The 14,266-nt window shown below is 29.8% G+C and overlaps 1 protein-coding gene and 1 long non-coding RNA gene across 3 annotated transcripts; both read left to right on the top strand.

Moving 5' to 3' along the window:
- Positions 1–52: 52 nt before the first annotated feature.
- LOC132952757 (uncharacterized) lies at positions 53–3,189 on the top strand. 2 transcript variants are annotated; one of them, XR_009665511.1, is made up of 3 exons: positions 53–181; positions 1,944–2,530; positions 2,672–3,189. It is a non-coding gene; the product is annotated as an uncharacterized LOC132952757 (long non-coding RNA). The 2 variants fall into 2 exon arrangements; XR_009665510.1 differs by lacking the exon at positions 2,672–3,189 and having other exon boundaries at positions 1,944–2,162; positions 2,318–2,618.
- Positions 3,190–8,280: 5,091 nt separating this feature from the next.
- Positions 8,281–12,715, top strand: LOC132952752 (uncharacterized). Its single transcript, XM_061025167.1, has 5 exons — positions 8,281–8,424; positions 8,512–8,563; positions 9,680–9,775; positions 10,247–10,481; positions 10,938–12,715. Exons 3-5 carry the CDS (start codon positions 9,687–9,689, stop codon positions 12,066–12,068), a joined length of 1,455 nt encoding a protein of 484 aa, XP_060881150.1. The 5' UTR covers positions 8,281–8,424; positions 8,512–8,563; positions 9,680–9,686; the 3' UTR covers positions 12,069–12,715.
- The last annotated feature ends 1,551 nt before the right edge of the window (positions 12,716–14,266 follow it).

The raw sequence follows: 14,266 nt of genomic DNA, 5'->3' as shown, positions 1-14,266 counted from the left end.
CGTACAAAATAATTGTTTCGGCGTAATTGTTTTTTAAACATTTCATGATATTATTTTACGCTATGTACATGATATTATTGCTTTTTTTATTCCTGAAATTTCAGACCTGCAAGACAAAAGACTACTATTACGTCATATTTTATTGCTTATTATTGTTCAAATCTTGAGTTAACACATGCAGGTATGTACGCGTATACTTAAACTACCAGTGAGTAATGTTATATTTGTCTGTATTTTTTATTACTCCCTTGATTATTTCTTTTATCTTTATTTTAAACAATCAAATAAAAGAGGTGTTCACTATTCAAATATTTTTAATAGTTGCTTTTCCTATTGTAAAATAGATAACACAAAGTCGCTACCCAACTGAAAACAGCTGTTGAACTATTATGGTTTAAACGTCTGACTAAACAAAAGAATAATATTACGAGTGTAAACTTAAAAATAATAGTTTGTAGTTATGAAGTTAGCATCAAGCGTAGACCAAGAGATAAAAGTGGGAATATACGTTTAAGAACTCCATACGTTCTTTTTACTGAATTTCTGATTATAATTATTGATTCGTTATATAGCTCTTCAATATTTTCTCTTGAATTTATAAAAGGAGTCATAATATGACTGGTATTTTTATATTCATTATCTGCAACAATTAAGCTATTTCCCTATTTACCATTAGCAAGTTGATTATGAAAAATCGAATTTCTGAAAATTGTTTGATAATGGCAAGATCCTGGTCAGCGAGCTACAATATCCATTATTTTTAAATCCGGTGAAACAACTGTTAAGTCGTTTAATGAAAAATATAATTTTTGGTTTCGAAAATACTCAGCATTATGACTTCCTAAAATGTTATTGTAATTATTTTATGTGATACATAAAAAATATGTATCTGCTAGGTAGTAAAAAAGAGTAAATTTGTTCATAATATGCATCATCATAAGCAATATTTCTCATAATGTTTATTTTTATATTAATTAATCGTGTAAATTATTTTCATAATTAGGAGGTAAAGTATATATTATTAATAGGGAAATTTGAAATTTATCAATTGAAATATTTCAAAATTGAAAATTTCACTATTCTTGAAATATTTCAATGAAATTATGAAAAAAATTTTATGGAATAGTCCTGCAATAGCTGTGCTAACAGTCCGAATAATTATACAAGCAGAAGATTTACTAACACAAAGAAAGTCACCTGCAGTAATAAGAAAACTTCATGTTGCATAGAATCGCGGTGCAAGAATAATTTGTAGACGCTATAGACGCTATTGAACAATTCCTTAAAAAATATAGAGAAATTAAAACATATTTATAAATTATTTAAAATTATTAATCGGAATCAATCTAAATAGTATTGACCGATTCCACACGGAAAAAACAAAACAGTTGTTTGTACTATAAAAGTAGTAGGATTGACTGTACATTATAATTTCTATAGGGATAGCTATAAGATTAATCAGATTTACTAAAATTGAATAGTCAAGTTATTATAGCTATTCGAACTGAAATATGCTATTTTAGCTATATTTTTTAGTTAATTCAAACATTAAAAACTGCATTAACTATAAAATATAGTAAACCCAACCATAACTAATAACTATATTTCTATATTAATAATAAGTAAATAATTTTAGTTATTTTATCTATTAAATAGTTATATTTACTATAATTTGTTTAACTATAATATTATAGTAATTTTTTTTTCCCGTGCAACATATAGTAGGTTGCCATTTAAAAATAGTAAGGTGTATCATATTGATATGGGATAATTATAAATAAATATAGAATGGTGTAACGAATGCTGATTTAATACTTGCAAATACTTGCAAACTTATATTTTAATTTCTTAAATATAACCTTACTATTTATGTACAAAATAGGAAGTACCTATAATTACTTTTATAATCTATTTGTTTAAAGAAATACATTTTTTTTTCAAAGTTTTTCAAAGTTTCCCAAAGAAACATATGTAAAACGGTTTTCAACTTCAATTTTGAAAGGTAATTCTCTGAAACATAAAACATATTATATTTTATGATCGAAAAAAAACAACAACAATGCACCGTTGTACCAAATTTTTATTCACCAGCAGTGTACGCAGCAAGCGATGACGATGGACCCGCAACGTACACGACTGCAGTAACGAAACGGAAGTTTTGGGTAAATTACATTTGAAAAGTAATAAAATTACGTAACTTGTTACTTTAAATATTTTTATTTAAATTACATTCGTGTACCCGACATTATTTTTACCACGTTACGTTAATTTTTCAAAAATTATTACAAAATAAGTTCATAATGAATATATTATGTAGTAGGTACATTGAGCTGATGCCTAATTCTATAGCAGAAAACGTTGGAAACGTTTGATAACAGAGAAATTCGGTCTGTCTTTTTGCTGAAAAATGAAGTAAACGTTTGTAAATATTGCGAAAGCCATGACCCAGCGTTTTGTCTGTTCAGTTCCAATAACCAAGACCTACCTGGGTATAATAATATCAAACATTTGTATGTTTTATATATCTGTGGTATGTATGTATTTTACTAAAACAATTATATAATATATAATCGTGGTTTTCACGGACTTATATCACAGAGTACCATTGGTTTATTTATTTATGGCTTATACCACAATTATACCAAGTGCTTATGAATTTCAACCTTTTCAGCGTTTCAATCGTTGGCGTTCGCACTACAAAACGTTTTCCACTATAGAATTTGCTCGTTAATGACTTAATGTTTTACATGAAGAATATGCATAAGTATTAATTCCTAGAATCTTTAATAATATTTTTGATTATTATTTATTATAAAAACTTTTGGAGTCGTAAATAAATGTTATTGATTTTAATTTTTCTCTTATATCCTAGCCCCTAGTTTTTGTCTACATTCGTAACTAATTTCAATAACGTCGAAAAAACACGTTACTTCAAAAGTTACTTTTAAAAATTAATTTCGTTACAATTGCGTTAATTTAAATACAATATAATGCAATTACCACAGCGTTACTAGAAAAGTAATTTCGTTCCATTAATTTGTAATTTGCGTTACGTTACTACCCAAAATTGCGGAGTGACCTGTATTATCCGTATACAGTGTACACGTACTGTGCTTTAGTAGTACTATCCTGTCCGGTGAGCTGGTCCTTATCCTCTTCGCTTTCCATAGATATTATTTGGGACGCAAATTGTCCGTTCGTGTCATAGGAATCATATACCCCTTGGTCAAGGATAAGTATCGAATATATAGATCGATGGTACTTCCTGAAACACATCTCGATGTCGTAAGTACTAAGAAGAACACAATGGATGTCGCATGTAAACGATAGTAATAATATATTTTATTATTATTAATATCTAATGAAATAATTCATATGCGTCGCGTGCAATTTATGAATAATCACGGTTTTGGTAATTATAATAATAATAATAATAATAATAATATAAAATATGTGTAAGTACGATTAGCTCTTTTGACGGCAGATACTTACGAACAAAGATTTCATGGTAACAAAGAGTGCGAGAAAAATAATTTGAGCTTAAATTCAGTTTCCCGCGGGATTTTATAGGAGGGCAGATGAAAAAACAACAAGATATCACGTAGTTCAAAAGTCAACTGACCCATATGCGTATTTAAATAATCGTCATTGGGCGTATTCGTCGTTTTAAAATATTTTATTCGCACAAAATAATTATTGTTTCGGCGTAATTGTTTTTTAAACATTTAATGATATTATTTTATGCTAGGTATACATGATATTTATTATTGATATTTTTTTATTTCTGAAATTTCAACCCTGCAAAACAAAAGACTGCTATTACGTCATATTTTATTACTTATTAATGTTAAAATCTTGCATTAACACATATAGCCATACAGACATATATACAATGACGTATACAACCTTTGCTCCTTCATATAATTCAATTTGACTTTAGTTTATTGATTTATGATATAAAAATATATAATAATATTATAATATATTATATTATTTATGTTCTTTGTACTTACTTTAGGCCACACATTCTCGTTTATCGTATACAATTGATTACTATGTAAATGGTATATAATATCATAGTGCTGTACGTATGATTGTGATCATTGAGTAGTAGGTACCATCGTATGAATATTAATTTAAACACATTATACTAATGTAACTGATTAATCGATGAAAATTAAATAAACGCACTATATGGTTTTATAAGCATGTACTTATAGTACTGTATATTATGTAGACCTATAAAAAATATATAAATAATATTTGTATTTTTCATTTATTGTGTGTCTGTTTTTTTTTGTTTTTTTTTAACTTTGACTACATACTATAATAGGCTATTTTTTATTACCTACTCGATTTAAGCTATTTAAGCATTAAATGTGGAAACTCTTGTTTAAAAACTCTGTAGGTACCTACTTGTTTTATAATTTTACTTCAATGCGAGTATGAAACTATAAAAACTCATGATTTTGAGTTTTTTGTTTAATAACATACAATATGATGTTGCATATTGTAATCACATAATCTAGGTATTTGATATTATTATCTGCCTACAAGTATCATGCTGAATAATTGTGTCACATAACAAAAATGTAGCACTGAATAATAAAATAAAAGTTTTTAATTATTTTCACTTGTATATAGGTATATAGACACTTTGCATAATCCCATATTTGTAAAACCAATTGGGATGTAAGCCAATTGATTTTATTATCATAATTTTATTTTCTGCATTCCAGTCCATAGTTTATAATTTAAATACACATAATAAACAGGAAAAATATCGTTAATTTCTTGCAGAAATATTGCCAATATTACACAACGTCGTAAGTATACTATATTATAATAGGTAATATTTTATATATACACATTTTTACTTTTATTTATATTTTAATCCAATACGCATCGATGATCAAATACACAATCTATTTACGTATGTTGCGCATCGGATCATGAATGTTTTCTTTAATATTTTAATTTTCAATTGCATATTACGAGTATTTAAATTACTATTATAATATAATATAAGTATTCGTTGCATTATAATTTGTAACATAAGTAGATTATTTATTTTAAGACATTCATGCTTAATAGTCCTAATAATAATATAATATAAACATTAATTGGATTTAATTATTTATCATGAGTGCGTATTAGAAATATTATCCAGGCAACATTAACTGCTAATTTATATACTTTAATACCAAATCAAATTGTATAGGATAGGTAGGTACTTCTCTGCTTATCGTAGACCAGAGTTTAAAAAAGAATATTAATTCTCTAATTACATTTCATTAATCATGTGTAAGTATTTTTTTTAAAAAACCAGGAAAGTTGTATTTCTGTATAGTAGGTGTCGAGTGTACCTATCGTCATTAAATAGGTCACTGTATTGGATGTGCCAAATTTAATTCAATGATAAATTATTGTATACGAAAAATCACTATGAGAGGTGGCCATATTTCTAAAACTATTTCATTGTATATTTATATTGCAAAATCATAGCGCATATTTAATATAATAAAAAGTCAATTCCGAAGTACTGAAGAAATATGTCAATAGTAAAATAGTTTCGTGGTATAAATAGCTAAAATATCTTAAAAATAATTGAAAATATTGAAAATTTCATTGTCTGAACTAAAATAATAAAAACGTGTTGGTGAAAAGTTTCGAATTCTTATGAATAATATTTTTTGAATTACAACATAATTAAATAACTACAATTGTTATTTTTCGAGTTTAAATATCCAATTTCGTTAAAATTTGAACATAATATATGCATTGAAAAACCAATGAATACATTCATCGTTCCGCTCAGAATTTAAAATAATTGAATTTTAATGTTACATATTTTATATGATATTTATAGTTTTAGAATATACAAATCTCCTTAAAAGCATTAAAGGACAGTTGACATACCAAATCAATTTGAACATATTAAGAATAGTAGACGTGTAACATTTGATTGCAGGTTTTGAGAAATTATAGACAAACATTTGTAAATGAAAGTATTGTATTAAGACCAACTGCAAGTAAAGTTAACTATCTGCTAATAGACCCTTAACCCAGAATTAGATGCACAATAGAGTATTCACCGTATTGATAAGCTACTGTGAGGACTAGACCTATACTAGTCCTAGTCAATGGCTCAATTCAAAACATCTAATTTACAGCAGAGCGGGTTCCCCATGAGAGATTATTATTATTTTTTTAGTTTAAATTATGTAGTTACATAAATATATAAATCTATTTAATAGGTACTTACTTACTAAAAACATAGTTTAACGATAATTTATATGTATTTTAACCAGGTATGACGATTTAATTTAAGTTATAACCCTTGGAGTAAAATAATCACTTCATCTACCTGGCATTTTTTTACCAATCCAACTCAAGTACGGCTGCCTCTCGAGTGGGGGGCTACTGCAGTGTGCGTCCTTATATTCGGAGACAATGATAAATATTGAATAAAAATACGATTCTGTGTGGTGTACGGAGTGAACCTGCCCAAAATATGATCAAGGTTTAGTTAAAAAAAAAACAACAGATTATCTGGAAAACTACCAAAACGTTTAAGATATGACCTATTTAAAATCTGACCTGTGATCAATTTTAAATCCGTATGGATGCTGTGCTTGTTGCTATACCCAAATGTGTTTTCAATACAGAAATAAAACCATATTATTTGCCTGGTATAGCTTTGCGCTCAGTATTCTCATTTAGTCTATATACCTAAGATAGCAGAGTATAACACCGATCGGCTATCGTCTGGATGTAGGTATACCTAATACATATAGGCTACAACATACCTACTACAAGTTCATTATTAATAATATTATTTCCTAATACACATAATGTATATTATATTATTATTGAACATGAAATATATACAATCAGCTTAACGAGCGTTTAGATATTGAATATATCCGACCGATACAAATTGTCCATTCCCATTGTAGTTTATTATATATTGTAATTTTTTTCAAAAAACAATATTTATTTGTAGTGTACTTAATGAGTTTCTGTACCCACGATAAAATAACAATGTGCCAAATCATAAATCAAATAATATTTGGCAAAATATCACCAGCAATATATAGGTATGTCAAATAATATAATGGAATTATGAATAAATATAAATAATTTAAATAATATGGTTGCGTAAAAATCCGTCCACAAAAATGCTAATATTTGGCCTGATATTTTAGTTTGTTCTATCATAGTGTGCTTTGAACTTTGAAGTTTATCTCATACGATATGATTGTTCAAATATAGTTTACACGTCTTGTCTATAGAATAACCATATTTATTTTTGCATGTTTAAATTCAATACCAACGTAGATACTGTATAGGCGTCGAAATCATGAATAATATATTTTATGCATTACAGCCTAACGATTAAACACTAATTAAATGTATAATACGCAGTATCTATTACGAATTACGATATTTATATGACTAAGTCAACTGAACTGATTGTTTTATTGGTTGGTCCCTTGCGATTCCGCTTTAGACAGTTTTCACTGCACATCCATTTTTATCACATTTCTGGGAACATTTTTGTTTTATTTCTACAAAATGTAGGTACTCATTTTTTTACAATCTTATCTTTACGTCTTTTTACAATTTTCGCAATATATGTCAAACTCAAACATGTGTTTATCTTGTTGATTCTACCTAAAAAATAAGACATTAAAGAACAATAAATTAACTTTTTTTAAGTTTTTGACTAAGGAGGATACAATTTTGAACCTGATAAATGAACTACGTTTAAACCCACGTTTTTTTGGTATACAATACTTCTTTAGGTTATATTTAAGTTTCCTAGTTGAAAAACACGAATATGTTGTTCAAAACAGTAACTTATAAAATGTTATTATAATATTATTCACATTCAAACGTACATTGGTACTATTAAAGGTGAAACGAATAATACACTGTTATTTTTAAAGTTAAATGTCCGAATAAAAAAAGGTTGCTCCTAATTATTGTGTGATTGATGTTGGTTATATTTTTTTTTTTTGTTAAATTGTACCTTTATAATATTTTTCAGATGTCATTAATGCTATAACGGTAATATATGTAATATGTATAGCCTACATATATTTACTTTATTTTAATATTTTAATTTTTTTAATACAACTTAGTAGTTTGACCTCGAACTTTGTATCCGAATAAATGGCTTTTTAAATACGAGTAACATTATTATTAAAAAATAAGCATGAAGAAACGTAAATATATTAATTATTTACCTTACCTTATACTGTGTATGTTTTGTAATATAGCGGGGTTAGCGATCGGTATAGTATAATAATTCAGTTATCAATTAATAGTATGAATTCTTGAAATCGATTGTCGTAAGTATCATACCAATTGCATTTTACATTTTACTATACCGGTAATGCACGAGGACGTTGGTTTTATGTAAGTAATATTGAATCCTAAATTAAACGGCTTGTTTTTTTAAAATATGAAAAAAAAACTATTGTTTATATTATGTCATTATTTTAGTGTACTGCGTATGGATATATTTTTCAGCGTTTGTGGAAATTTCAAGAAACCTGTAAGTATAACATTTAATTCTTAAAATATAGAAACATCAAACGATTTTAAGTAGAATATTTTTTTATTTTTTTTTTTTGATCTAATTAAATTAAACTTCAGCAGCTAAGGCCATTGGTTTATTCTTTTCCGTAATAATGTATAGAATCGGTTAGGCATAGGTTACATAACTTATATAAAATATTCTGATAACGTAAAATTTGAATATATATTATAATAATATATTATTTGTCATTCTAGTAATTTATTATCAGACTTTTACTTTATAATCAATAACTCAACTGTGCATTATGCATTCGTAGGAAATGAACATTGCAGGACATTGAACTTTTTACTTTTAATGAAATGTAAGCGTATTAAAAAATAATGACGTATTTTCAAAGTTTTCCGGGGATAAGATTTTAAATCCAATATCAATCATTTTCGGTACCGCCTATTTGAGGTAGGGCTGCTATTCGTTTTTTTTATCAAACACACTCGTATACCACTATGCCTTGGAGACAAGGGATGAAATAATTCACGCACATTGTGTGTTGACCTATTTCACGTAACAGCTGAAATAAAAAATGTTCTAGAAAACAAACTAAGCAAAACGAATATAGTCTAGTCCAACCTCATAGGGTTAATGTATTAATAATAATAGACCGCAAACCAACAATGTGACACGTTATATATATATTATTTACAATGCATTAGTCGTCAAAACTATGACAATTAATACGTTTGCAAATATTTTCGATTTTTATTTCGTACCAAGCAAACCTATATAATATAATATGGTTACTTATTACACTTATATTGGCTGAACTATTTTGTCGTATTTCAATTTATCGATCGCACGTCCCCAGTCACCACGACTATCATCTACGCTTCCGCTCTGAAACGGAACAAAACGGATCGTGGGTTCTTATCACACGCACAGCGTACAAATAATATTGATTTATAAACATTTAACGTTCACACACATATATCATATTATTTGTATTTCGTTCCGGGGGACAATGGAAACGAGCCCATTTATTCCGAGATAAAACGAAACGTTTTAGTCGCTCGCAATCCGTACCGAAATATTGTCATCGGAACTCTAATAGGATAATATAATATTGTATTATTACAGTGACACGATGTGGTCGAAAACCGTCACTTTTACTGTTTACCTGTGGCTGCTGGCCGTCGCAGATTTTCAATTAGCTTTCGCCGCCCAAGAGGCCACGTGAGTATATTGTGCATTTTGGCATTTATCTATTCTGTGATTTCAGTGTATTTCTTAGCGTATTTTTCCATTCGTCGAAATCGCGAGAAATATAATTTTATAATATATTATAACAACGGGAGAAAGGCCAAATAATTATGACATAGGTAATAGGTATGAACCACACTACCAACGTAATATGGATTTTAACCGATACAACAACTACTGATAAAGACATAATAATAGATACACATTGTTTCCGTGTAGGTAACGTAACCCGGAAATCGTTTCTTTTGGTATAACTAATTCAAATTAAGATTAAAAAAACCATTTTTAACATTTAACTATTAACAAAACTATAATCACTAGTCGCTCCTGAAAATAATTATTTTTGTGTGTCACGTAACACTTGGTCTTTTCACCATCGACAATATTATAAGTAAATAATTGTAAACGATAAATCTGTAAATAAATATATAATAATATGTATAGGCACGAAGACATCAGGACGGCAATATATTCATTCGCGCACTCGTTGCGCGATAACGTGGACAAATTGGAGAGACACGAACGGCGCGAGAAACAATCGGGTGATCAAATGCAAAACATGCTGTTGACGATCGTGAACAAACAGAGGGATCAGTTCGTAGAAGACAAGGAACTCGAGACGGCCATCAAAAGATTGGAAGAAAGTATGAGCGCATTGACGAGAGCAGAAACAGAAGGGGTGAGAAACTTACACAACGAAAAGACTTACAAATTAGTAATTAGGAATAACACACTATTAGAGAATATTATTCTCTATCGATGTCGCGGTTTTCTACACATCGATAACGTCGATATTTTTTATCGTTTAAGATTACGATAAAACCGTTGAGCTTAGAACATTATAATATGTCTTAGTGATATTTTTCGAGAAAAAATTTTAATAAAACGATTACAATTCGATTTGCTATTTAACTATAAATTCCGAAATCCGAGTCGTTACTAAGAAGCACGCGAGAGAAGAGTTAATCCGATAGATTATAAATTAAATAAAAAGAAAAAGCGTTATGAATTTAATTTGTATTATTTTAAGGCTTCAAATAAAATGAAAATAAAATAAAATAAAATGAAAACAAAAACCTAAGTGAAAAAATATCCCATGTTAGAAATGGTCGTTCATTTTGAAATTAATTTTCAGACTGCCGATAGAGACAGCACGAATCTTATGTTGGAGAAATTGGACAAGCTTATCGTTTCCGGTGAGGCTGAGGTCAAGTCTATGTTGAAAGAGGACCAAAAGTCCACCAACCAACTGTACCGAGCCTTCGACAACAAGCTGACTACCATGTCAGAACAAATCAGTGCGTTACAGTCCCGATTTGATTCTCTGGAACAGGCTCCCAAGTCCAACGTGACGAACGAGGTCATCTTTGAACTGCTGAACAAAATTATCGACCAGAGCTCCAATAACAAAGACACGGTGTCGGAGCCCGCGAACGCCACGTCTCAGCTGGTACAAGAGACCAGACACGTGGTCATGGAAGCAGTCAAGTCGTTGTCGGACCGGATGGACGACGGCGAGCGGAAGCGCGCGGTGTCGGATGCCAAGCTGACGGAAGTGGCCGAGTCGGCCACCGCGTTCCACGATGACGTGCAGAACAGCTTCCGGTTGATGTCGAACGAGGTGAAGACACTGTCGGACGTGGAGAAAGTGCTGGTGCAGACGGCGGACAACGTGCTGGACACGAAGCGGAGGATTGAGTACGGCACGCACCAGATACTGATGGAAGTGACCGCGGTGATCAACGACCGGTCGAAGGAGCTGAACGACTCGGTGAACGCCGGTCTGGAACGGGTTTTGAAGACAGTGCTGGACGCGCAGTCCGTGGGCATGGCCAACCTGAGCGTCAAGATCGAAACGGAAATCAGCCAGGTGTGGAGGCAGATCGGAATCATGTACCAGACGCTCACCGACTCGGCTTCCACGCTGGCCACGCTCCAGCAGCAAACGGACATGTTCGTCAACAGCACGGCCACGTCGGTGGAAGGCATGAACGGAAAGGTGTCGGCGATCGCAGGCCGCATGACCGAGGTGGACGAGAACCTCAACTACCTGCTTGGACGGTTGTCGCTTGTCACGCAGGAGTTCAAGGAGATCAAAGTCGGGCTGGGTGAAGCGCTGGAGAGCATCAGGGTCGGGCTGCAGGCGGTTCAAGGCAACAAGGCAACAGTGGACCTGGGCCCCGGCCCGAACCCCATCGACGAAGAACCCTTGTCGGAAAACCTCAACCAGAACATACTGTCGAAAACCGTTTACACGGTGACTTAAACAATTAGGCAATTATTATTATTATTATTATTATTATTATAACAACATTATAATTATTATTTCATTTACATTTTTTTCTTATACAATACTATTGGTACGTCCAGCAAAAATTATTACTCTGTCTTTATTGCATTGATTAGAAATAGAAAAACCTTTAAAATGTTACAACATTTATTTATAACAAAAACATTTGCATGCATAATTATATTTACTTCGTTTTGTTTTGATGATCTGGAGTTGGCGATTAAAAATTATAGGTAATTATTTAGTTTATTTAAGATTATCGTAAATTGTAATGATTTTTTTGTTAAGCTATAAAGTAGGATACGGCGACGACCAGATAAATATAAGTATTAATAGTACACCGAATAATGGAGAAAAATCTACTAAAAATTATACTAGGCCTTCCTATAATAATATGTAATAATGATATAACTTTTATAAAAGGAACCATTTTTACTAATATTATAAAAGTAAGGTAGCTTTAATAATTTTTTGTACAAATTAGGAATTTAATTTTCAAGCTTCGACATTTATACATAATGTGTGTATTGCAAAAAATACATTTTAAAATGTAACAAAGTTAATAGCTATAATGTTTTTAATTATTATAATGATTATATTTAATATATAAAAGTAGTAATGTATTCGATCTTCTTAGCTTCTTGCATGTTTAAATGATCGTGATAATTTTTATTATTATTCGAGTTTGAATCGTAAATATTTTCTCGATTTATTTTATTGTAATGTCTGTAAAAATAAGTACATTAAAATCTACTAAACACCATATCATTAGGACAAGTCCATATTTAGACCTGTTCAGTGCTTGAAAAGTGACATAACTCATAACACAAACCAAACTAGGAACAATATTACCGTCCTGTAAAAATAAATACACCGGCCAACATTAAATAAAAATATAAAATACGTCATGTAAGTATCTAGTAATCAAAATTCAAACATATACTAGTATCCAAAGTGTGTTTTTTTTTCCGATTGGAATCATTGCGTTCAGAAAACAATATTAGGTACCTTAAGCTCTCCAACAAATTATTAGAACTGATTAAGAGGACGCCACACGGGCATTAATTGTATTGTATCCGTCTTACGAACGTAAAACATGGAAAAAAGATGTTTATTTATTTAGTTTAAATAATTAAATTTTGCTCGTAAGGTACTTACTTATAGATACATAATTATTTATTATGATAACGACCAAATAATAAATCACTGAAATGTGAAAACTACTAAATAGTAAATCAACTTAACATAGGTTTATATATTTAGATAATATACGAATATACGATCATCATAGATATCGGTATTCGGTATACGCTATACAGAGTGTAACAGATAGAACTGACTTTTGGAATAACTTTTGTTCTAATCAATATTTTAGATTCGGAGTGGAGCGAGGAGGCTAGTGGTTTTACAATGGTGTTTATTTATTTTTTTTTTAATCATGTATACAAAATATCTACCAGAAGGAGTGCTTCAACATATAGTACCTTATCTTTTAGCAAATTGGATCAAGATGGTACTTTAGAAAGGTCATTTTTTTTATTTTCTCCTATGAATGTCACAGGAAAAACCACCGACAAATTACAAAAAACCGCTAAAAATGTGATTTTAACTTCTAACGCTTTGTTCATCACCATAGAAACGAATACAAAATAATAATACCTATTATAATATAAATTCAACTAACAGGATATAATAAATAATAACAATATCCAGACTGATAAACCGCCTCCGCTCCGAATCGTTTTTCTTATACAATGATATTATATCATTGAATTCAAGTTTAATACAATCCATTATACATTGACTCACTTATAACCTTGTACAGCAGAGCGACATCCACTTACCCACTTTTTTGTTATTGACATTAATCTATATTCAAAAACTCTAAAAGTAATAATACAAACATAAATGAGAAAAAACATACTTTCATTTAATTTTCAAGTGAATTAGAATTTTGATTTCATTTTAAAATGGTTTTTATATATAATTTATAGCCATTTGCGCTACACGTGTAAAAAAAAATAATATATTTATTTTTTAATACTGAAAATAAAAAATTTAAAATTTAATTTAAATTTTTTTGAATAAATTCAAAACGTCCAATTTGTGAATCTGATTATAAGAACGATTTGAATGGTAAAAAAATGTATCTAAGTTAAGAAGTTTATTTTTTA

Source organism: Metopolophium dirhodum, chromosome 9 (genome assembly GCF_019925205.1).
Source record: "Metopolophium dirhodum isolate CAU chromosome 9, ASM1992520v1, whole genome shotgun sequence".
Taxonomy (NCBI): domain Eukaryota; kingdom Metazoa; phylum Arthropoda; class Insecta; order Hemiptera; family Aphididae; genus Metopolophium; species Metopolophium dirhodum.
The sequence above is the reverse complement of the archived record's forward strand: the minus strand, read 5'-3'. Positions and strand labels throughout refer to the sequence as shown.

Excerpts from the sequence above, each read along its gene's own strand:
- LOC132952752 (XM_061025167.1), top strand. The coding sequence starts at position 9,687 with ATGTGGTCGAAAACCGTCACTTTTACTGTTTACCTGTGGCTGCTGGCC. Across the intron at positions 9,776-10,246 it reads TTCGCCGCCCAAGAGGCCAC|GCACGAAGACATCAGGACGG; the intron begins GTGAGTATATTG and ends TAATATGTATAG. Across the intron at positions 10,482-10,937 it reads CGAGAGCAGAAACAGAAGGG|ACTGCCGATAGAGACAGCAC; the intron begins GTGAGAAACTTA and ends ATTAATTTTCAG.